At 42.4% G+C, this 23,662-nt stretch overlaps 1 protein-coding gene across 4 annotated transcripts in view; it reads right to left on the bottom strand.

The window, feature by feature from the left end:
- SCHIP1 (schwannomin interacting protein 1) overlaps window positions 1-23,662 on the bottom strand; it is a 381,034-nt gene that overhangs the window by 135,866 nt on the left and 221,506 nt on the right. The window contains exon 1 of one of the 4 annotated variants that reach the window (XM_088669141.1): window positions 5,682-5,948. The exons of 2 other annotated variants lie outside the window; for them this stretch is intronic. In XM_088669141.1, the coding sequence (XP_088525267.1) occupies window positions 5,682-5,687 (6 nt within the window). In that variant the 5' untranslated portion in view covers window positions 5,688-5,948. Of the gene's footprint in view, window positions 1-5,681; window positions 5,949-23,662 lie in introns of those variants that run through there. One more of the 4 variants, XM_088669140.1, reaches the window with a different exon arrangement.

Here is a 23,662-nt window from a genome sequence, read left to right as displayed (position 1 = left end):
TTGGCCTTGTTGCTTAGAAAGGCCCCCTGCACAATTTCCAAGGCCAGCAAATTTTGGGATGGAGGGGGGGGGGAAAGACCCATTTGATGATGCAGCAAATGAAGGAGAGCGTAAGAATTCTCATCCCAGTGAATGCCATCACTAGGAGGGAGCTGGGGAGGTGGGGAAATGAAGTCCAGGTGAACAGAGCACATGGATTCTGAGTGTTATTTCAAGTGGAAGCTTTAGATATAACAGAAGTTGGCAGTGGTAGCTGGGCAGCAGGATGCAGACAGAGGCCAAGAGCAGAAGTGTCTGGCTTCAAAATTTGCTGGGATGGGGCAGGACAAAACTCAGGTTTGCTCTCGCCCCATAAATCTGATCAACAGAGGAAACAGGAGTTATGAGCAGCTCCTTGAAAACTCTCTGTGTGTATTTGGGGACTGGAGAGAGCCTTCTGTAACAACTTAATGTTTTATTTACAGTGCCAAAACACTCAAGGTCTGGCCCTGACCTACACACATGCAATTTTCGAAGGCATTTTATTTATTAAACCCTATGCTAAGAAAGCCCTACCGTCCTACATCCTTCGCTCTGAGGAACTGAAACTTTTACAAGTGCCACATAATGTTCAGTCTGCATTTGTGTGGTGTCCATCCTTTAGCCTGGCATCACTTGGGCTTTGGAGTTTCCTGCCTTTTGACATTAGGTAGGCAACCTCACTATATTGTTTTAGAGATCTGCTAGAAGCTTTTTATTTATTATTTCAGCAACCCTACCCAGAACTATAATTTAGTTACCTACTGGTAGATTTGTTTTAAATGTTTTACTGATTTTATCTCTGCTCTACTGATGATGATGATGATGATAATAATAATAAAATTTTAATAATAATAATAAAATTTTATTTATACCCCACCCTCCCCAGTCAAAACCGGGCTCAGGGCAGCTAACACCAATAAAATTACAATAAAATTACAAATAAAATTATCTTGTGTGTGTGTGTGTGTGTGTGTGTGTGCGCACATGTATTAGTTTGGTGGATTTTAGCTGGACAATAATTATGTACTCTGCTTAAAGGGCTCATGGATCAAGTGGTTTATAAATCCTTCTAAAGAAAAAATAAACAAAAATTAGGCATTTGACAGCAGTTTGTCAATGTTCCTATAGTTCAGAGGTGTGGGATTATTATTATTTTTTACTAGATCTGTGTACACACCATAAATTTAAAGGACATGCACTTCCCCAAAGGTTTATGGGAACCGTTGTCTGTTAAGGGCGCTGGGAATTTTAGCTCTATGAACTCTATTGCTTCTCACTGCTGTTAAGAAGTCAATTCAGATCTACAAAAGACTGCATCTTCCTATCTCTAAAAATTGTGTGTGTGTGTGTGTGTGTGTCTTTTTCTGGCCCAGCCAGGAAGAGAGAACACACTTGGTGGACATGCTTCGGGGGGGGGGGGGGACTGCCTACATGAGAAGGGGCATGGCTGAGATTCTCAGGCTCACATGACCAAAAGATGTATAGATCAACATCACATACACCACTGGGGGAGATGATATTCTACATGGAGAGAGTGAAAAAGCCAAATGGAAGACTCTGCACCCAGTGGGTCCCAGTTCCAAGCCTCCTTATTTTAACCTCACGACTACGCTGTGAGGTAGCTTAGGCTGAAAGATAGTGACTAGACCAGGATCACCCAGTGAGATTCATGGCGGAATGGTATATGATTTTGATTTATTATTATTATTAATAATTTATATCCCACCTTTTGTCCAAGGAGCTCAACGTGGCATGCACACTTCTCCATTTTATCCTCAAAACAACTCTGTGGGTAGGTTAGGCTGAGAGAAAGTAACTGGCCCAAGGTGACTCACTGCTGAGTAGGTGTTTGGACTCTGGTCTCCTAGGTCTAGTCTGACCCTCTGTCCACGGCACCTTACTCGCTTTCATTTTATCTGAAATCTCCTCAGTCCTTGTCCATCACTCTTGGCCACTGTTAGACAACACTGTGCTAAGATGGGTCAGTAGTCTGACTCCGTATAAGGCAACTTCGTATGTTCCTTCAGATAGTTTGTAAACAGCTGTTCTTCGTCCCAGCAAAGTGCCACTGTTACAGATGGCTTTGCTGCCGAGATGGCCATTTGAGCTACTACTCTCCACAGTACCCCACAGGATAAGTGGGAAATGTAGCCAGAAAAAAATGTAGCCATCTTGGCAGCATTCCTTCAGCGATTAGCACATTTCACAACACAAAAGATTTTATGCAAATGCTATCTTTGCACACAATAAAATATAAATTATCATTTCCCCTAGAGTACAACATATCTAAAACTCTGGAGTTCTCTTCTGAGTTATGAGTGAGGGGTGCAAGGAAATCTTGAATGGCAGGATATATATGAATAAGCCTCCAAATGAATGTGACACACTATGTTGTTCCTTTGATTTCCCTTGATCATATTACCAAAGACAGAGATACAGACTGACAATGATAGCTGCCTACAGATCTAATTTAGAAATGGGCAGTTTTAAAGCCTGCTTTCTTTTCGTTCTTGGCTCTTTGTATAATGTCTCCAAGATGTTTGTCTGTATCAATTTGCACCAAATAACAGTAAAAAGGAAAGTGAAAGCATTAAGTCTTGGGGACACCTTTTACTTGGGAGTAAGTACCATTGAATTAAGCAGGACTTACTTATGAGTAGAGAGGGTTAAGATTGCACTGCTATCTATCACTCCATCATAGGAATGAGTATTGCACTGAGAGGAAAGAATTTGCAAGTGAGATGTAATCTGTATTAATTTATGTATGTGCAAATGTGTTTGGTTTCGTGCACACTCTCAAACACAGCAGATTACCTCACAGACAGACAGCTTTCTCTGGAATTGCCAACATGGTGCTCATCGGTGCACATGCACCCATAGGTGACGTTTTAGGCATTCATGGGGGTCCCCTCCCCCCACTGAAATTATGCTTGGAAGAAGAACATTTTTGGTTTTCAAAAACAGACCCCAAAAGGTTGGCAATCCCGGCTTATTGAATGGAAGTTTGGATAAGAGAAATTTGAGAAGGTTAGAGTGAATGATTTGTGGCTATTAGCAGTGTTTTTATCTATAGTGTATTACATACACTACTTTGATATAAGTGTTTCTAAAAAAAAGACATTCAAAAGCAATTGCTTCCTGTGACAGATTCGGGTGGTTCTTTGACTAGGATTCTCATGGTTGGTCCTCATCGCTCAAAGATGCCAGCCCTGGTCTACCATAGGCTTTCCTCCATTGTGCTTAGTGGCATACATGGCTCTCATCCTCCCTATGCTATCCTCAGAACAGCTCTATAGCTTAACTCAGGCATAGGCAAACTTGGCCCCCCAAGATGTTTTTGGGACTACAACTCCCATGATCCCTAGCTAACAGGGCCAGTGGTCAGGGATGATGGGAATTGTAGTCCCAAAACATCTGGAGGGCCGAGGTTGCCTATGCCTGGATTAACATCTTCACAAATTTCCTTCCATGCATAGTGCTAAATGTGTAGCAGAGGAGGAGGAGGAGGACCATCCTTTCTAGATGCATCTCCAGCACTGCAATCTTCACTTCCTGTGTTCACATATTCAGTGTGGGCATCTGGAAAGTTGTAGTATAGGCTTCCTTCCATGTGACCAGAAATCCTGCACGATCCAGGTCCTCAACTGAGTGGAAGCCTACGTGGACACAGTTACGTGTGCATGGGCCCTTTTTTCCAGATTTCCTCAATGAATATTCAACCATCAGGGGCAATGCCAGCAGAGGGCATGACATCAGGGGTGTGGCCACGATATGTGGTCCTGCTCTTCATAAATTTAGCCCTTATGCATGGTAATAGGTTTGTGAAGCAAGCTCTTATCTTATCGCAAAATGCAGTGGTAATTATGGGTCACGAGGAGGAAGGTTATGTGCCTGCTGTCCATGAATTTGGGTAGTGAACAAGAAAGAAAGAAATTGATGTAGGAAAGCCAGCTCCATCACAACAATTCTTTACAGCAGCTTCTCACCACAAAGACTGATGTGCAGCCTCCCTTTACAGTACAAGACCAAATTACTTGCATTGGAAACTGTGGTTTGCATAAATGTGCTTTACAACTCATGACTTGAAAGCTAGCATAACATAATAGGGGGTGGGACACTAAATAGGAAGCCCATGCTTCAAATTTATTCCCTTTGCTATACAGTAGGCAGCCTTAGGTGACCCACTCTTCTTCCAGCCTTAACCAGACACTTGAAATTTGGGGGTAATATGACTAAGCTACCTGGTGGTAGCTTAGTCATGGTGCTGGTGGAGACTCTTGAGAGTCCCATGGACTGCAAGAAGATCAAACCTAAGTCCCATTCAAGTCAATGGGGGCTTTCTTCCTATTAGGGATACTGAACAGCATCCAGAATCATTTAACAGTGTGATGTATATAACACCAAAACTAGCTGTTTATGGAGCAGATATTTTTCATTGGCATCCAGAAAAACATGGCTTCATGTTAATGTTTGGTTCACAGGCTGCAATGTGAAGATGGGCTCCCCTCCCCCGGGGTTGGGGAAGTAACCAACTTTTTCACATATTCTTATGGAATTTGGACTAATTGATAGAAGCTAACTTTGTCTTCATGCACTTCAAGGGCCACATATCCAAATGGCATTATTTCATGTAAATATACAAGTTGATTCATTAGGACATTTCCTCTGATAAAACTCTGGAAGCAACTTTGAATTAAAGCTACACCATTCATATCTCCAGCTAGCTCTGGGTACAGGCAGTATTTAAATTCTATTATTATTATTATTATTATTAGCAGCTGTGGTGGAATGTAAATCTAGCTGGAAGAAAGCTACTTAAAGGCATTTTTATAATGTACAAAATAAATCCAGTTTAAAATGTGTGACCCATAATTATTTCCAATGCCAAAATTATTGGATCACAAAATAGCCCAGCCAAAGCCTGAAAGCCAAGGGTTTAAGAATCCTCTTGCATACCCAGTATTTAGAAACAGCATGAGTAATAGATCAGATCAATCCAGCCAAGAAAATCACATTTAATAGAAGGAGTTAGGATTTATCCCTAAATGAATCTTGCATATATTGTTCAAACTGTACCTAATTTTTAAATTTTCCAATTCTAACACTATTTCCCTATACATAATTAGCAATTGCCCTTCTAAATTAGCCTAGCTGCAGGCTTCAGCTTTCCTGCCTGTCAAAGTTGCAAAGCCTGCATAATTGATTATGAATAGCACTAAATCATAATTTTGCTATTTGCTTCCTGCCTTTTCAAGCCGCCGAGAAAGCTAACCAGGGTATATTTTTGTGCTGGGCCACTTTAGGCATTTGAAATTCTAAAAATAAAAAAGTGTTCCCTTTCAGATTAGGTACCACCGAGATCCAATTAAAGAGTGCAAAAATCTGAAATGCATTCATGGTGCTGTGGATTTTATTTGTTCCCATGCCTTCAGTTTCTGTTCAAACCCTGAGCTGGAATATCTGTGGACATAGTTTGCAACAAAGCCAAGCAAAAAGTTCCATTCTAAGAGGCTTGTGGAGTCCATGCACCGTTTAAACACGTTGCCTCCTACAATGGCTATTGTCGTCAGTTTCAGGGGAAATCAAATGTCCATTATTAAAGGGAGAAATGATTTGAAAGCACTTCTCCCCCCCCCCCCAAACCCTTTAGCAATACTCACATTCATCTTACACAAACAGACCTTCCCTTTCAAGCCATTTTGTAAGGAATTCCAGTCATTTCAATGGAATAAATAAAGTAGGGTCCTGTTCTCCGTACCGACTGCCTGGGGTATTGTTCATTGCCTCTCTTTCCTTTTGATAACCATTCCTTCAGGATATGGAAGTTGAGTTCAAAAATAGACTCCAATTCACTTGGCATCAAGCATGCAGAGTCCAACCCTTCCCAGCAGCTGTTAGGCTCCCACTGAACCACAACCTGGTGTGCCAATAGATTTCAATATAATCTTTTCTTGGAGCTGGTACGCTGCGTCGCATGAACTTGCCTTAACCCTCCAGCTGGATGGTGATCTCTCAACAACGCTGGAAGAATATGAGCTGATCTGTCCTAAAGCCTTGTCTTTTTCATTCATCGACCTTGCAAGGAAAATCCCGTCTCTCTTCTGAATTATTCATGATGCCTTCCCCTTCCACCACTCCCAATATATATGCTTCAAATCATTTAATGCAGCACGACTTTTTTCATTTTGCCTTTTTTTTTCCTAATGAAGAAAAAGCTGTGTTGTATGCCTTTAACAATACACTCTAAAGACATATGTCACAGGTCGTCCCTGCCCCACCTTTTCTCTTCTCAGTGATATTAATTATAGACTCTTCGGTAAACTGACCTCTCTGGGTGCAATCCTATCACATGCATAGGATTGGGGGCTCTGAAGATAACAAATGCCATTTGAATTGAGCCGGCTATTATGTAAAAGTGGTTGGAAATAAAGTAATCATTACTCATTCAGCTTGCATACTGCTTATGTGCCAAATGCAGTTTGGAAGTATAAAGTCAGTTATGAAATCCATACGTAATTAATGCACTTGAGAAACCTGAGATCTCACTTTTCCTTTTTTAAAATAAATAAATAATAATAATAATTTCCTTTATCTTTTCGCAATGCTTTCAAAGTTCAGACAACTGAAAAAAACACCCCATAATTTTTATTTTTATTTTTAAAGGGGTAGATCCAAAGGAGATCAAAGAAATACTATATAAACTCACGGATATGTTCTAGTTTTCTGCATTGTTCACGTACATCTCATCTCATGCACATGATAAACTTCTCCTGCAAGTTCCATAGATCCCACAAGCCCATTCCACAGTCAGTTGGAGCAGGGCTTTCACTGTGGCAGCCCCTGTTTTGCGTCATAACATCCTTGTTATACTTTGACTGTGGATGCTTTTCTGAATGGCAGGTCAGCTTGGAGTAAGACCTTCCTCATCCATGATCTGTTTTTGTTCTTGTTTTTATTATGTATTTTGTGTTTTTTATATTGTATTTTTATGTTGCGAACTGCCCTTAGATCTACTGTAAGCTTCCCAGAGTGGCTGGGAAAACCCAGCCAGATGGGTGGGATATAAATAATAGAATTATTATTATTATTATTATTCAGGCTTCCTCAACCTTGGCCCTCCAGATGTTTTGAGACTACAATTCCCATCATCCCTGACCACTTGTCCTGCTAGCTAGGCATCATGGGAGTTGTAGGCCTGGAGGGCCGAGGTTGAGGAAGCCTATTATTAATTATTATTATTATTATTATTATTATTATTATTATTATTATTATTAGTGAAGGGCGGTATACAAATCTTAACAACAACAACAACAACAACAACAACAACAACAACAACAACAACAACAACAACAACATGACAGGCACCCACTATTTGCACTTTTTACACTGCCCTTCTCAGAACTTGCTCCTGTTTGTGTATATCTTTTTTAAATTGTGGCACCCAGAATTGGCTGCAATACCCTAGATGAGGTCTGACTAGGGCAGAATAAAATGAAATTACCACTTCCAGTGACTTGGAAACTTTCAATGTACAAAGGATGCTCAGGCGTAGCTGCCTACCAGGGAATCAGAACAGATCCACACATTATTCAGAACAAGGTGGAGAGTTATTATGCTAGGGATGGGCAAATCTGTCATTTTTTTATTTCTCTCCTTTTCCTATTTTTGGGGAGATCTGCCAGGCTTGGCTCAGCCAGAGATCCATTGGATCCTAACCTCACTCATCTTGGCATATTTAAGCTTTAGGATTGCACCCATAATATCTCTTATAAATATAAGATTGAGAAACATGTTGAAATAATATCATAGTGATGATAGTGAAGAAAAAAAAACCTCTGAGTATTAATATCTAAATTATATATCCAACTTTCATTAGATGGAAAAGTAATACATATGCTCTAAAGACTTCTAATGTTGTCTGCAGTGATTTTTTTTAAAAAATGGGACCATAGCATGAAATGGTATTGGATTGGTTACTACTAATCTATACCTGAAGGAGCGTCTCCACCCCCATCGTTTTGCCCGGACACTGAGGTCCAGTGCCGAGGGCCTTCTGGCGGTTCCCTCACTGCGAGAAGCCAAGTTGCAGGGAAACAGGCAGAGGGCCTTCTCAACAGTGGCACCCGCCCTGTGGAACGCCCTCCCACCAGATGCCAAAGAGAAAAACAACTACCAGACTTTTAGAAGACATCTGAAGGCAGCCCTGTTTAGGGAAGCTTTTAATGTTTAATAGATTAATGCATTTTAATATTCTGTTGGACGCCGCCCAGAGTGGCTGGGGAAACCTAGCCAGATGGGTGGGGTATGTATAAACAAACAAACAAACAAATAATTATACTGTGTAGATCAACACTCAGAACAAGGATAGGGCAGATTTTTCAGCCAAAGGGGTACATCCCCCAGAAGGACAACATTCTGGGGGCTACATGCCTGTGGTAGGCATAACCAGAGTCCAAAAGCCAGGTTTCTATGCATGCACAGAAAATCTAAAGGAGGGTGAAGAACAGGAAATGTGCGGGGTGTGGCCTGTGCTGAAGGGGTGTGTCTTATAAGTAGGTATGGCTTGGAAAGAATCCCAAGGACTAGATAGGAAGGCCCCAGAGGTTGGCTCCTGGACCTTAGGTTCCAACGCAGTCTCACACACTTCCAGTGATGCCTTGCTAACCCACTTACATGAATTTGACTTGGTTGAGACAGAATTGGTGCTGAGTCGAATTCAATGCCAACTTGAACCTTGACATCAACAGTTGGAAAGTTCACTCTCTGATGTGTACTGGAGACATATCCTTCAACATATGGTAAACAACTCTGATGGGATGGAGTATGTTTGGTTTTTTGATCGACAAAATAATGCTGCTTCTGCATTCATTGGAATTTTGGATTTCCTTCCTCTGTCTGGCACAGTCACTGAGTGTAAATAGTATTACCTTGCCTGAGGTATATCTTAAAACATCCACACTAGAATCTTCTAGAGAACAGAAACAATCACCATAGCAACTGCATCCTTATACTAAAGCTCTATTTGTCTCTAAAGGCCTATAAGTTTTTTCTCATATATGGATGACACTTATTAATTTAAAATAAGATCTAACAATTAGCTCGTCTACAGGAGGCTAATGCCTCATCCAGTCCCTGCTGTTCAGCTTACGACTAGACAGTTGGAAATCTTGGCCATGTTTTCTGAATTGCTAAACGGCATTTCACCAGCAGGGAATTTCTTTGAATAAAATCACAGCACAAACTCACAGCTTTTTATGATCAATTATATTAGATTTCTATACTTGATGTAAATTTATTGCCAAGTTTTTGAATTGCTCCATCAGCAAAAATTCTGCTGTAGTCCTGGTGTGCAATAACTTCATTAGGAAAAGTTTACAAGATGCATTTGCCGATCATGTCACATTTAAGAAACATTCAAAGTACCAAACGCATTCATTTAGGACATAAAACAAATGAAGCACAGTCGGCAAATGGAAATCACACTCAGGGAGGTTTTCGTGCAGGCAGAATGTGACCCATGAGGCTGATTTAAGAGCTGGTGTTTCGCAAGAGCTTCAGAAGTTTTTGATATTTGTCTGCACTAATTGGAGATTATTAATTGGAGATGAAAATTTTATCTAATAATAAGCCAGAGTGCACGGAAATGCCGTTTACCTTCCTACCCATTTATCTACTTGCACTGGCATGCTTTCGAACTGCTAGGTTGGCAGGAGCTGGGACAGAGCAACGGGAGCTCACCCCATCGCGGGGAATCGAACCGCTGACCTTTTGATCAGCAAGCCCAAGAGGCTCAGTGGTTTAGACCGCAGAGCCACCCATTCACAAGTGCCTTGGCCCCTCCCTGGCAGTAAAAACACAACAACAATGAATTAAATAAATTGCCATTTGCTGCCCTTTCATGGCAGCCAAAGCCACTACAGTCATACCTCGGTTTAAGTACGCTTCGGTTTGAGTACTTTCAGTTTAAGTACTCCGCGGACCCGTCTGGAACGGATTAATCCACTTTCCATTACTTTCAATGGAAAAGTTTGCTTAGGTTAAATACGTTTCAGGTTAAGTACGGACTCCCAGAACCAATTACACTCATACTTCGGGTTAAATATGCTTCAGGTTGAGTACTCCGCGGACCCGTCTGGAATGGATTAATCCACTTTCCAGTACTTTTAATGGGAAAGTTCGCTTCAGGTTAAGTACGCTTCAGGTTAAGTACAGACTTCCGGAACCAATTGTGTACTTAAACCGAGGTACCACTGTATCATGGACAGGGAGACTAGTGATGTGAAAGGAAGACAGTTTCATCCTCAGTGCAGTTAGGAACTGGTGGTTAGACAAGAACAGCCTTCACTGGCTTGGTGCCCTGCAGATGCTCTGGACTACAACTCCCATCAGTCTTAGCCAGCATGTGATAATATGTTTTCCTTATATCTAAAGCATGGTTGGGGGGGGGAGAGCAGAGTCAGGTTGCATATTAGGAAATATTACTGACAACTCCCAAATGATTAAAGGAAAGAAACTCAGATGGGTTTTATTTTATTTTATTTTTTGGTTGCTGTTGCCTCTAATGCTAAATTTGGAGCTTTGCCCTGCCAGCTTCTTTAAAGCTCCCTCAAGCCCACCCATAAGCACACAAATCATATTTTTTTTATCTTCCGCCAGAATCCATGGTATCAGCTTTTTCCTCCCCTGAAAAGCTATTTCTCCTCGGAGCTACCTCTGCCACCGTCTGCCTCCCACTTTAGAAGCAGCCGTTCTCCTGTGACACATTAACTCCCTGCCTTCCAACAGCACAGACCAGCAGGACAGTTTCAAGCATGCTCATAAGCAGGGGGAAATGTTTAACTAGCATAGCAAAAACATTCTTGCTTGGGCAGATTTGCCAGCAGTGCTAGATTTAGCCATTAGACTAGGAAAGTAATTGCTTGTAAATGGAGGGCCTTCGCCCAAATGACACTTTCTGGGGTTTATGGAGAAGGAACCTACTGCGTGTATGGTGGTTGCTTCTCTGTCAAATGGCAGAGCATTTTGTTTTCTGCAGGGTGTAATATATGGGATCTGGTGATGCTTTTGAATTATGGTGCTGGAGGAGACTCTTGAGAGTCCCATGGACTGCAAAAAGATCAAACCTATCCATTCTTAAGGAAATCAGCCCTGAGTGCTCACTGGAAGGACAGATCCTGAAGCTGAGGCTCCAATACTTTGGCCACCTCATGAGAAGAGAAGACTCCCTGGAAAAGACCCTGATGTTGGGAAAGATTGAGGGCGCTAGGAGAAGGGGACGACAGAGGACGAGATGGTTGGACAGTGTTCTCGAAGCTACAAACATGAGTTTGACCAAACTGCGGGAGGCAGTGCAAGACAGGAGTGCCTGGCATGCTATGGTCCATGGGATCACGAAGAGTCGGACATGACTAAACGACTAAACAACAACAACAACTTACACTTAATGTCACTAGTTGGTGCAAGTGATAGTGATATAAGATGTACTGGGCAAAGTAAAGCCCTCTTTGCAATTCAGGAATCTAAGGGTGTGTCTGCTCCTTCCTGCACAGAATCCACAAAAGTACATTACAGAGGGCTGGGCTGACAAAGCAATCCTAACTATAAGAAGCTGGCATAATTTGCACTTACCCTGGCAAAACTGACCCCTATTCCAAACTCCAAATTCAGGAGCCTCTACGGCCATCTGAGTAGCAGCTGAGACTGAACCCAGGTTTTTGAAGATTTGGCCCTAGCTCAGACTGAGATTTATGGGGCTTGGAACAGGTGTAAATCTCTCATTGCCCCACCCTGTCCCTGCCTCGCCCCTTGAATGCAACTTTTTGGGGACTTGCACAGCATACGTTATACCAGTTCAAGGTCCCCCTGCTGAACCCCAGCTGAGTGGGGCTGAGGAACTTAATGCTGGTATATCTGACTTATGCCAGCACAGTCCCAGCTCAACTGGGAGAGCCAAAGATCTCCTGAATCCAAACTTTTCTGCTCAAGGCAAATGGCAATAAGGCGCTGGTAAGGCCATGTGCCCAACTTTGCTGCGTACAATCCTCTGCTTGAAGGCATTCCCGACTTAGCGGGTTGTCTAGACCACATCTGGGTTAAAAGATAAAATACTGTACTCCAAAGCAGGGTGAGCAAGAGGTGCCTTAGAGTTGTCCATCAGCAGTTTGCATCCGGAGAATAGGCACACAACTCTCCTCCTCACAGTCTTCCCCATTATGAATGAGACCTATTGTAATTGTATTTAAATTATATGAATTATTTCTAAATTTGTATCTAAAATATAAATCACTATTCACAAATTCTATACAGATCTTTGCACTGCAGCCTGTGCTTGGAGGGTTGCCTTCTCAATGGAAGTAGGGATATCAGAAAAAAATGGAAAAGGAACCTGAAACTGCTGCAGTTTGCATGTTTATCTGTGGTCAGGAATGTACATCAGCCAAGCATATATGATATAGGCATTTGTTCACATTGATGTTGTTTTTAAGTCTGCAAATGGCACATGATTTATGACTTTTAAAACCTTGTTTTCACATCTCCCTTACATTGAAATGAAAGAAATTTATGTAAGTTACTAGGAGCTACTGCCCTGCTCACATTGCTTGCCAACCCTGCCTAGCCCCTGCTTGCCAACCCTCACACTTTATACCTCACCCACCCCCACCCCCCATGTCCTTCCATCTCACATAGTATTTGGTGGAAACTGAACTGCAACAGAATGGAAACAGTACTGATTGTGATGAATACAGGTTGGAATGGAAATTGCTGCCTTCTTACATCCTCAAGTGTTATTTCGCCACATTTCTCTTGACTAAAAGTAGGCAGGATCCAAGGTGGGAGCAATGACACCTTTTACAGCGCTGTCTAAATTGCTATCTTTTTTCCCCGCTGGAAGGATTCCTGTGATTTTAACAATTGCATGAGAAGATGATGCCACCGGGTGAACTTTTGCTTAGGTTTTCCCCTCCCCTAAACATGGCGCTTTTTGTGATGGGTAAAGTTTTTCCTAGCTATTTATACTATTTCGATGCAAGGAGAAAACCTGACAAATAAAACAGCTGTACACCAACCACAGCAGTAACATGAAGTGTTGTGGAGTTATTTGGGTGGCAATTCTGTCATCATGAGGCAGATGTTGCCCATGTTGGCATTGTGGCACAGCAAGAACAGGCCACCATAAATAAACTTCTTAAGATCCCAACCCCTCAACCCCAAACCATCATGGGAATGCAATGGAGTCAACAAGAAGAGTGGGTTCCATCAGGCAGTGGGGCAAGCACTCCATACTATTTCCACACACCCAATATCTCATATCCATGTAGAGAAGAGAGAGTTGGATTGTGCTGCTGAACCGTACATCCAATGCTGCCTGGGCAGCTGGCCCTGCCCTCTTGACTCCCATGTGATAAACACTAAGGGGAGAGAACAAAGGGGTAAACACTGAGGAGGTACAGCCAGTGGCACATGCAACATTAGAGTACGACCAGCAGTAAAGTCCTGCTCTGTCTTATCCATGTGTACTTTGTGTATTATCTGAAAAGGGGCTCAAATTGACTCCAGATGTAGCTAGCAACTATGCATCCCCTGAAGTCAGGTAGTAGTCAGTCCGGACATTGAGATCCAGCTCTGAGGGCCTTCTGGTAGTTCCCTCATTGCATGAAGTAAGGTTACAGGGAACCAGGCAGAAGGCCTTCTCGATAGTTGTGCCTGCCCTGTGCAATGCCCTCCCATCAGATGTCAAGGAAAGAAACATCTGTCTAACTTTTAGAAGACACCTGAAGGCAACCCTGTACTGGGGAGGCTTTTAATGTTTCAGGTTTGGGGGTATTAATATTTTGTTGGGAGCCACCCAGAGTGGCTGGGGCAACTCAGTCATATGGATGGCGTAGTAGTAGTAGTAGTAGTAGTAGTAGTAAGCATAGGGACTCAGGCAAAGTCCATGGGCTGCATCCAACTTTCCTTGTCTGCTAGTGGAAGAGCTCTTGTACTAGTGAACAATGAGTTTTAATGTGGAATGGAGAAATCCAACACAACAGTTGTTGTGGAAGCTCATTATGCAACAGATTGTGCAGTCTATGGTGCAAAAGTTACAAGCAATCTGCTTATGCATTCTCTTGTGTCACAATGTTCCACTGGTGCAAAACTGTTTTCCAACTGAACAACTACACTGCTAAGGGACTAACTTGGTACTTTGCTGGCTACAACCCCATGTCACTACCTAGACTTTATTATATTAAAAAGTCCCCTTTAAAAGATGAGTTGTCATAATTCATTATTCTTTCCCATATAGTTTCCTATGAGCTTTGACTTTTGCCTCAGACATAACTGGCTGGTTTTGACATACTGTAGGCAATCCTTTGTGGAGTTTATACAGGTATCACAATTGACTTTCAATTGGAAACATTGTGGGAGCTTTAATTTGGTGTAGTCTTGCCCTCTCTTAGATTGGCCTTGCGAAGCTCATTAAGCCCGTTAAGATTAGTGAAAATGTACTACCCCCACCCTTCCCAGCTGGTAATAGTATCCAACTGAACTTTTATGCAGCCTACAGGAAATTGCACAGTGCTGAATGCTGGGGCAGGCTAGCCTGCTGGGTAGAAGTACTTGAAAATGTCATAACATTAAACATAATAGCTTCCTAGACAAAATTCTAATGACTTTGGAGACACACAATTAACATTATTATTTAGTATAAGACTGATACAGCTGGCCAGTATATGATAACACTCCCTATGCAATCATTAAAAAAACGATTTCTTTATATAAAAAAATCATAACAATCCACTAATTTAACAGCAGAAAAACCAATGTGTTGGTTTATCATTTATCATTAGAGAAGCTAATGAATATGTTATGTCCTATGGACTCAAATGAGACTACTCAACACAAGCCAACACCATGCCAACAGTTCATGCGTTGTGGATGTCATCCAGCAACAATTGGTTTATTTGCTCTGAAGTCACAGGGATACCTGTTTATAAAGCAGGGTTGTGGCCTCCACAACCATTTGCGTAGTTGCTTTGATGTCACAGAAAGGTTGGGAAGTTTTGGGGCGAGGCTGCTAAGCACTAAGGTAGGAGGGGGTGGTGTTTGCACAGAAAATAAATTGCATTTGAAAATTATGAAAGGGGAGAGAAAATATCAGTGAAAAAAGCTGCAGACTTTTTGTTACACTTACTTTACTTTTGAGAATGGGGTGGTGGTGTTTGTTAGTGTCCTTGCACTCTACAAAACATCTCATCAGTGGTTTGCACTTTGCAGTCTTCCTGGATGCCCATGTATCAGTTAAAGCCCAGAGAAAGGGATTCTGAAGCAACTCCTTTCCTGGGACTTTTTCAGATCAGGACATGCAGGCAGCCAGGGAGGCTGCAGGGTGCTGGAGAAATGTTTGCTGGAAAGAAAAGTACCTTTACCACCCTTGGCCATCACACAATGCTAAGGTACGTTGAAAACCACACACATACACACCTAAATTCTAAACAAATTCTAAGAAAATTCTGACGGGCCCAGAGAATGAAGCAGAAAAATGGAAGCCTTTCTTACAGAGGAAGAAAACATTTGAGAAACCGGAGGACAGGTTTTGGCACAGCACTTAAGTGAGAGCAGGTGAGCTGTAAGTGTGGTAGATTATAAGCCTGTTTACATCCACTTTGGTTCATTAGTAGGAGGCTTTAGACAGGCTTTTCAACCAGGAAATCTAAGAATGTCAAGTATGTTGCAGTCTTTCAGTAACCTTGTCTCTTTTAGAGGCTCCAGAGTTCAGGCTTTCATTTTTGTTTTAGAATGATCAAGTGTGGCTCCACTGAGTGCAAATACCCCAAAGAATTGTGCTTTTTCTCTGCTCCTTAGCTGATGAAGACCATAACTTCCTACATTTATTTGGAGCTCTGTCAACCAACCCCCCCCCCCATGTTGGCTTGGTCAAATACGGGCTGATTTTGTGGAAGAAGTACCCATATCAGTTTGATCACATACAAAACAGAGGCTTTCGTTGAAGGGAACTGGACATGCCTTTGACACCCACAGAGCTAACACTTCCTTAATCCCTCTTCCACCACTGACTGACCACACTGTAGTGGCGAGCAGTACCTTTTCCACAGCTTTCTGGGTTTCCACAGATTTCTGAGTTTGAAACAGAGGGCGACCTGTTCCTTGAGCATTCACCCTGAATGGTTTGCAAGGAGATTCGATGATGTTGGCCAGGCATCCCCAAACTGTGGCCCTCCAGATGTTTTGGCCCACAACTCCCATGATCCCTAGCTAACAGGACCAGTGGTTGGGGAAAATGGGAATTGTAGTCCAAAACATCTGGAGGGCCGAAGTTTGGGGATGCCTGATGTTGGCTATGCAATTAGCATTCATTCTTCCATGGGGGTGGGAGGGATATCCAGGAATAAACTGCAGTTTCCTCCTGTTCAGTCATTCGCTAGAAAGAATGACTTAACTCACAGCTTCCTGGATTTCATTACTCTGTGGCACGCCTGCCAATACTTAAAGATTGCAGGAGTGTTGCTTATCATTGATGGCTTCAATATCTATCAATCGATTTGTTTCTCTGATACGTTGAAAACGTGTGTCTCATATGAATAGTTGAAAGTACCTGTTCCCATGCTTAAATCTCCACTTCATTTATTAAAAAGAAGAAATCTATATTTTCACATATTGAAGACTAATTATTATATTAAGTTTTTATACTACTGTTTACAGTTTTCATTTACTCTTATGGCAGACCTGGGAGATGGTTTTCTGTAACCAGCCCAAGGTTAATTAGGACACTTCATTAGCTGAACCAGGGATGGGAAGCTGAATGTGAATTTCTGAGGAAGTGAATCTCCCCTCAGCTGTGCAGATTTGTCAGTGGTGCAGGTTTTATTGAAAATTCTGAATGGGAAAATGTTCACTTTGCATCACAACATTTTCTAGAGAGTGTGATGCAATATTTCATTTGTATTTAGTAAACGAAGATCAAAACATTGAAATGGCTAAGCTTGATTATATTGTATTTGGACTGTTTTTGTATTGGATCTGACTGTTCTTATTAATGTTTGATGTTTTATTATGTTTTTATATATGCTGGAAGCCACCCAGAGTGGTTGGGGCAACCCAGCCAGATGGGCAGGGTATAAATAATAATAATAATTATTATTGTATTTGCAACTGGCATCCATTACTTGTTACAAATGAAGTTTTCAAATGGTTCTCTCTCATGGATTCGCTAGGGTTGCCATACGTCCGGATCTCCCCAAAATAGCTCAACAGCTTTTTGTGTCCGGATTTTGACTTCTTGAAATATGGCAACCCTATTCAACCAAGTTTTACTCAGAGCAGATCCACTGAAACTAAATGACATTACTAATTTTTTTTTAAAAAAAATTCCTTCCAGTAGCATCTTAGAGACCAACTAAGTTTGTCATTGGTATGAGATTTCATGTGCATGCACACTTCTTCAGATACCTGAAAGCTCATACCAATGCACAAACCTAGCTGGTCTCTAAGGTGGTACTTGGGACGTGGGTGGCGCTGTGGGTTAAACCACTGAGCCTAGGGCTTGCCAATCAGAAGGTCGGCGGTTTGAATCCCCGCAACAGGGTGAGCTCCCATTGCTCGGTCCCAGCTCCTGCCAACCTAGCAGTTCAAAAACATGTCAAAGTGCAAGTAGATAAATAGGTACCGCTACAGCGGGAAGGTAAACGGCGTTTCCGTGTGCTGCTCTGGTTCGCCAGAAGCGGCTTTGTCATGCTGGCCACATGACCTGGAAGCTGTATGCCGGCTCCCTCGGCCAATAACGCGAGATGAGCGCCGCAACCCCAGAGTTGGTCATGACTAGACCTAATGGTCAGGGGTCCCTTTACCTTTACCTTTAAGGTGCTACTGGAAGGAATTTTTTTATTTTGTTTCGACTACGGCAGACAAACACGGCTACCTACCTGTAACTGACATTACTAAGTTTGGGTCATTAATTTCAATGGGTCTACTCTGAGTAAACCTCAGTTGATTACCACCCTTAATGTCTAAGGCTGCATTCCTATGCACGCTTACCTGCGGGTGAGCCCCACTGAACACGGTCCAAATAAACGTGCATAAGATTATGCTGTACATTGACTTGAAGGTCCTATTAAAAGAGGTTTCCTTCATAAACTGACTCAGGTCCAACCCTTCCATGCAAGAACTAGACGTTTTGTACTAAACTCTTCATCCCCTTGAAAGTTGGGTTTGCTGGTTACCGGTGCTGATACGAAATGCCCCATTCCTTGTCTCACAAGCCTTTTCAGAAAACTGTTGGGATTTTTTTGCACTACCTTATTATTCTTGCTGGAGGCCATAAATTACAAAGGTTCGCCATACTTCAAATACTACATACAAACACAAACAATGAAGCAAGTGCTCTCTACCAATATGTTTTAAACATGACTTGCACGATTGGAATTCAAAGGGAATACGTAATAATTATGCCGGCATTTGTATTTTTCACCCTCTTAAAGATTACCACATTTTTTTTACAGTCTGGTTGTTATCTCTTTGGACTGTTTCACAGTGTGTTTTCTTTTTTCCTCATCTGAGCATGTGTGCTCCTACTTTGATAAGCATGGTGTGCGGATTAGGGAATCACAGGTATGGCCAGAGGTTACTGTAATCAAGAAGAACTGTCTACCACCTCTGTGATTGCCCTGTACACAAGTAAAGGGTGTGATCCAGTTTACACTTGCTGCCTAGGATCAGAGTGGGACTTGCTTTGATAAGAGTGGGACTTGCTGATCACAGCATGACTTGCCTCGAAGTAAACATGGAAAGCAGTGCGCTGCATGCTTATGCACCCAAATTCACATCAAAAGAAAGCCAGGAGGACTCATGTGGGAAAACAAACTTTGTGAACCATGAATGCATAAAACAACAACAACTGTACCCATTAGGAATACAATAGATCCCAACAGATGATACTTACATACATTTCTTTCTTCCAGTTATCCAAATATTATTCATACTTATAAAGCACATAGCCCTCTATTATCATCTGATACTACAAATGAAAGGAATACAAATTCACTGCCAAGATTTGCATCATCCTATTTCTTGCCACTTATACACACTGGCTTATATCTTTCAGACACATTTTGGAATGCAGGTCCTTTTCTGTAACTGGCAACAAACTAGTGATTTTTTAAAACAATAAAAAAAAACCATAGTATGTAGTAAAGGATTTCTGGTGTGGGGTTTGGGGTAGGACAACTGATTCTCGGCGCTTCATTCCCATTCTTCTTCTTCCACCCTACAAATGGTGAGATTCAGAGGTGAGCAGTGTGGTCTAGGGCAGGGGTCAGCAACCTTTTTCAGCTGTGGGCTGGTCCACCGTCCCTCAGACCATGTGGTGGGCTGGATTATATTTTGGGGGAAAAAATGAACAAATTCCTATGCCCCACAAATAACCCAGAGATGCATTTTAAATAAAAGTACACATTCTGCTCATGTAAAAACACCCGGCAGGCCCCACAAATAACCCAGAGATGCATTTTAAATAAAAGGACACATTCTACCATAGCTGCCAAGTCTCCCGTTTTTCCCGGGAAACCCCCATTTTCCCGGCTGTCCCCAGCCGAAAAAACGGATTTTTTCCCCCCGGTTTATTCTGGCGCGACGGCCATTTTGGAACTGGGCGGAGCATGCTCAGAAGCGACTTTTGATGCTGCTCTGCCCAGTTCCAAAATGGCTGCAGCACGACTTCTGGTGCGGCGGCCATTTTGGAACTGGGCACAGCAGCATCAAAAGTCACTTCTGAGCATGCTCCGCCCAGTTCCAAAATGGCCGCTGTGCTACTTCCGGCATGCTACTTCCGGTCTGGTCCCTTATTTTTCAGAGAGGAACTTGGCAGGTATGCATTCTACTCATGTAAAAACATGCTGATTCCTGGACCATCCGTGAGCCAGATTGAGAAGGCGGTTGGGCCGCATCCGGCCCACGGGCCTGAGGTTGCCTACCCCTGGTCTAGGGCAAGCAAGTATAGCTTTCCATTAGAAAAGCAAAAATGACAGGAGTGCTGCAGTGCAGGCAGACGTTCCAAAGGGCAACAACCACATAGCAAGGTAGGGTCTGCTCCAAGTGAAAGAAGTAGCTCAGACTGACGATCAAGCTCCTTTTCTGAGTCCTGGGGGTTAGCCAACTGAATACCGTCAGCTCATATGGCAGCCTAAAACGGCACCTTTAGGGAAAACAGTTCAGTTGACAAAAATTAAGCTTCAGTAGTGGAACAGCTAAGATTCCGGAGCCTGCCTGCTGGGAACCTTACTTCATCCTAGTGCCCCATATATTTTTCATCACTTTTCTGCATCCAATCGTCTCTATATCATGGCCTAAACATTATAATATTTATTGTTCTGACACATACCTATCTACCCACCTGATAAATTATAATTTGCTAAATTTTTAATCTGTCTGTATTTTAAATGTATGTTTTGCCTGCTACTTTATCCTTCTTACACAACTCATGGGTGATATGAAAATCAATGGACTTCAGTAACGTATGTCTGTTAATTTTAGTGCATCTACTACTCTGACTTCGTTTGCTCCCACCTTATATTTTTTACTGAATTTCTTGTAGCATTTTATTTCATTCCTTTGACATTTTTTTTCTTAACAAGTAGAGAGGTGGAAGATAAAATAAATAACACATAAATGAATAATATTGTACAAACCAAACTACAGTGTTGTTTTCCATACTCCGCTACTGTAATATTTGTTTCACCAACTTGCTTTTCAAATAGGGTTGCATAGAGTATTATCCACTTTCAGTATGAAACTACTGGTTTTAGTAGGGTTATAATTTCTCCTGAGAAAAAAAATACATTAGATTGCAGATCCTGTTTATATTTCCAGTTGTTTCCCCCTCATGATGGCTTCTTTTCTCTGAGAGCCATAGTTTGCATGCAGAAGGTTGTTTCCCTGGCATCTCCAGGTAGGACTGAGCACTCGTGCCCCAAACCCTGGATAACTACTGACGGTCAATGTAGACAGGCTAGGTTGACCAATGGCTTGGCATGGACAAGAAAGGCCGCTTCCTGTGTTCTCTCTGACTGTTGCTTCTTCCTCCTTTCTTGATTAGTCACATGGACCATACCATCGTTTGGAATTTCCTGGACATAACCAAAATACTGCAGTTGGAAGCAGTGTCCAGGCAGCAATTGTAAAAATGTTTGGGAAATTCCGGACATATGGCAACCCATATGTTGGCAGTGTCATTTTAGGCAATTTTCCTTAAAAGCAGCTCAAAAAGTGCTCTACGTGGGGCTACTTTGAAGGTGACCCGGAAACTGCAATTAATCCAGAATGCGGCAGCTAGAGTAGTGACTGGGAGTGGCCGCCGGGACCACATAACACTGGTCCTGAGAGATCTACACTGACTCCCAGTATGTTTCTGAGCACAATTCAAAGTGTTGGTACTGACCTTTAAAGCCCTAAACGGCCTCGGTCCTGTATACCTGAAGGAGCGTCTCCACCCCCACCATTTAACCCGGACACTGAGATCCAGCACTGAGGGCCTCCTGGCGGTTCCCTCATTGCGAGTAGTGAGCTTACAGGGAACCAGACAGAGGGCCTTCTCGGTAGTGGCACCCGCCCTGTGGAACGCCCTCCCAGGAGATGTCAAGGCAATAAGTAACTATTTTACTTTTAGAAGACAACTGAAGGCAGCCCTGTTTAGGGAAGTTTTTAATGTTTGATGCTGTACTGTTTTTAATATTCTGTTGGAAGCTGTCCAGAGTGGCTGGGGAAACCCAGCCAAATGGGCGGGGTATAAATAATAAATTATTATTATTATTATTATTATTATTATTATTATTATTATTTTCTTGCAATCTTGCCGAAAAAGCTCAACAACTTTACCCCCCCCCAAAAGAGGTCAACCCTAGGTGCTACCCCACCCAATCCTGCCACCCTACTTCCCCTGAAACCTCCCTGGGTTGCGTGGTGGCACCCACAAAGCAGCAGCAGCAGTCACGGTGAGTTCCTGTGAGATCTAGCAAGCTCTTGCCAGAAGCCATTGTTGTTGCTGCTGCTGCTTCTTCTCTGCCAGTGATGAAGGTGGTTAGGCATCCCCAGGGCTTCTGGTGCCCAAGGCACCTGCGCCAGCCTGCCTCATGCATGAGTGACCCCTCCACTATCAAGGATTGTGTAAAGGAATGGAGTGGCCATCTATGTAGCCATTCTGATTGGGCTGCGATGGTTGCAGGAGAGTAAGTGAGGGAAATTTAAAGAAGTGTTTTGCAAGGACGACTTGATGCACTGTCAAAAAGAGGCAGCTGGAATTTATTTTTAAAAACATCAAGGCATTTCCACTCAGCCCTAATAAAAAGGGAAAAGAAAAGTTAATGCTTGCATTGGGTTCCTAGATATTGGCAGAAGAAATTCCCATTGGGGGCAAAGGGCAGGGAGTGAGGAAAGGGAAATGGCCTTAATACAATCTTTTAATGTGCAATAAATTATTACTGGGTTGTGGTAAAACACAAATTATTTCCATGGTCTTAGTAATGAAAAAGCCATCAAATAATGTCATGGGCTCTGTCATACAGTAGATTAGCTATAGTAATTCACTTCCATGTGGTTATGAAGGATAAAGCAGCCAGTGGTTTATGAAGATGTACAGTGACAGCAGTGACCAGATATTAGTCAATTATACATCTTCCCCCAGCCTATCCACACTTTGCTTACGGGGACTATGATGCAATTATCCGAATTCCCTGTTCATTTGATTAGCTGCAACATCAACATGCAAAAGTCTAAAAGGGCAGGATGCTTTACTTTGGCCCAAGTCCCTGCTTCCAAATCAATTTATTACGGCGGGTTTCCATTACCTTACATTAGCACTCACGGTTCAAGAGTAAGTATTGGTTTCGCGTGCCAGAATGACTCTCTCTTTCTGTGCTCGGAACAAGAATGACAGTGTATTTCTGCTGCAAGAGGCTTTTATACATTCCTTTCATGTCCATCTCATTTTCTGAAATGTCACTTGCCTGAAAGAGCATTCCTGTTTCTGTTTGTCACTTATTGTTTAACTCAGAAGCAGATCCATACCGAGACTGGTGTAGAATTGCAGCAGATGGGTGATAAAGATTAAGCAACCCATATTGAAAGGGAGAAGAAAGAGGGATGCAGAATAATGTGCGGTTGATGATTTACCTTTTTTTTTTTACAAGGCACAGAAGAATCTGACTATTTCCACTGGTTAAACTCAGGACTCAGTCACATGTTGCCATATGTCGGGGGGGGGGGGAAATGTAAAAATGGCATCTGGGGGGAATTTTGCTAGCAAAACAGTTGTTAAAAGAAAAAAAGCTCAACAACTTTGCCCAACAACTTCTTGAAATATGGCAACCCTAGTTAGAATAGCTCTGAATCAACAAGACATTGAAGTCCATACTGAACTGCTACAGGAGAAGAAGCAATTGAGGCTGACATTCAGAGAGCCTTAGTACATTCAAGCAATTCCATGCATGCATCAGGGTCTCCTAGGCGGTTCCTGAAGGTCCGTTGGTTTTTAAAACAGGTCATGCGGCAGAGCAAAGGCCCAAAGCAAGATTCTGTTGCATCCGGTATTTTTTCACACTGCCAGTACACTGATGCCTCCTCACTGATGCTAGACACACAAGCAGTGGCA

Source organism: Zootoca vivipara, chromosome 5 (assembly GCF_965207765.1).
Source record: "Zootoca vivipara chromosome 5, rZooViv2.hap1.1, whole genome shotgun sequence".
Taxonomy (NCBI): domain Eukaryota; kingdom Metazoa; phylum Chordata; class Lepidosauria; order Squamata; family Lacertidae; genus Zootoca; species Zootoca vivipara.
The sequence above is the reverse complement of the archived record's forward strand: the minus strand, read 5'-3'. Positions and strand labels throughout refer to the sequence as shown.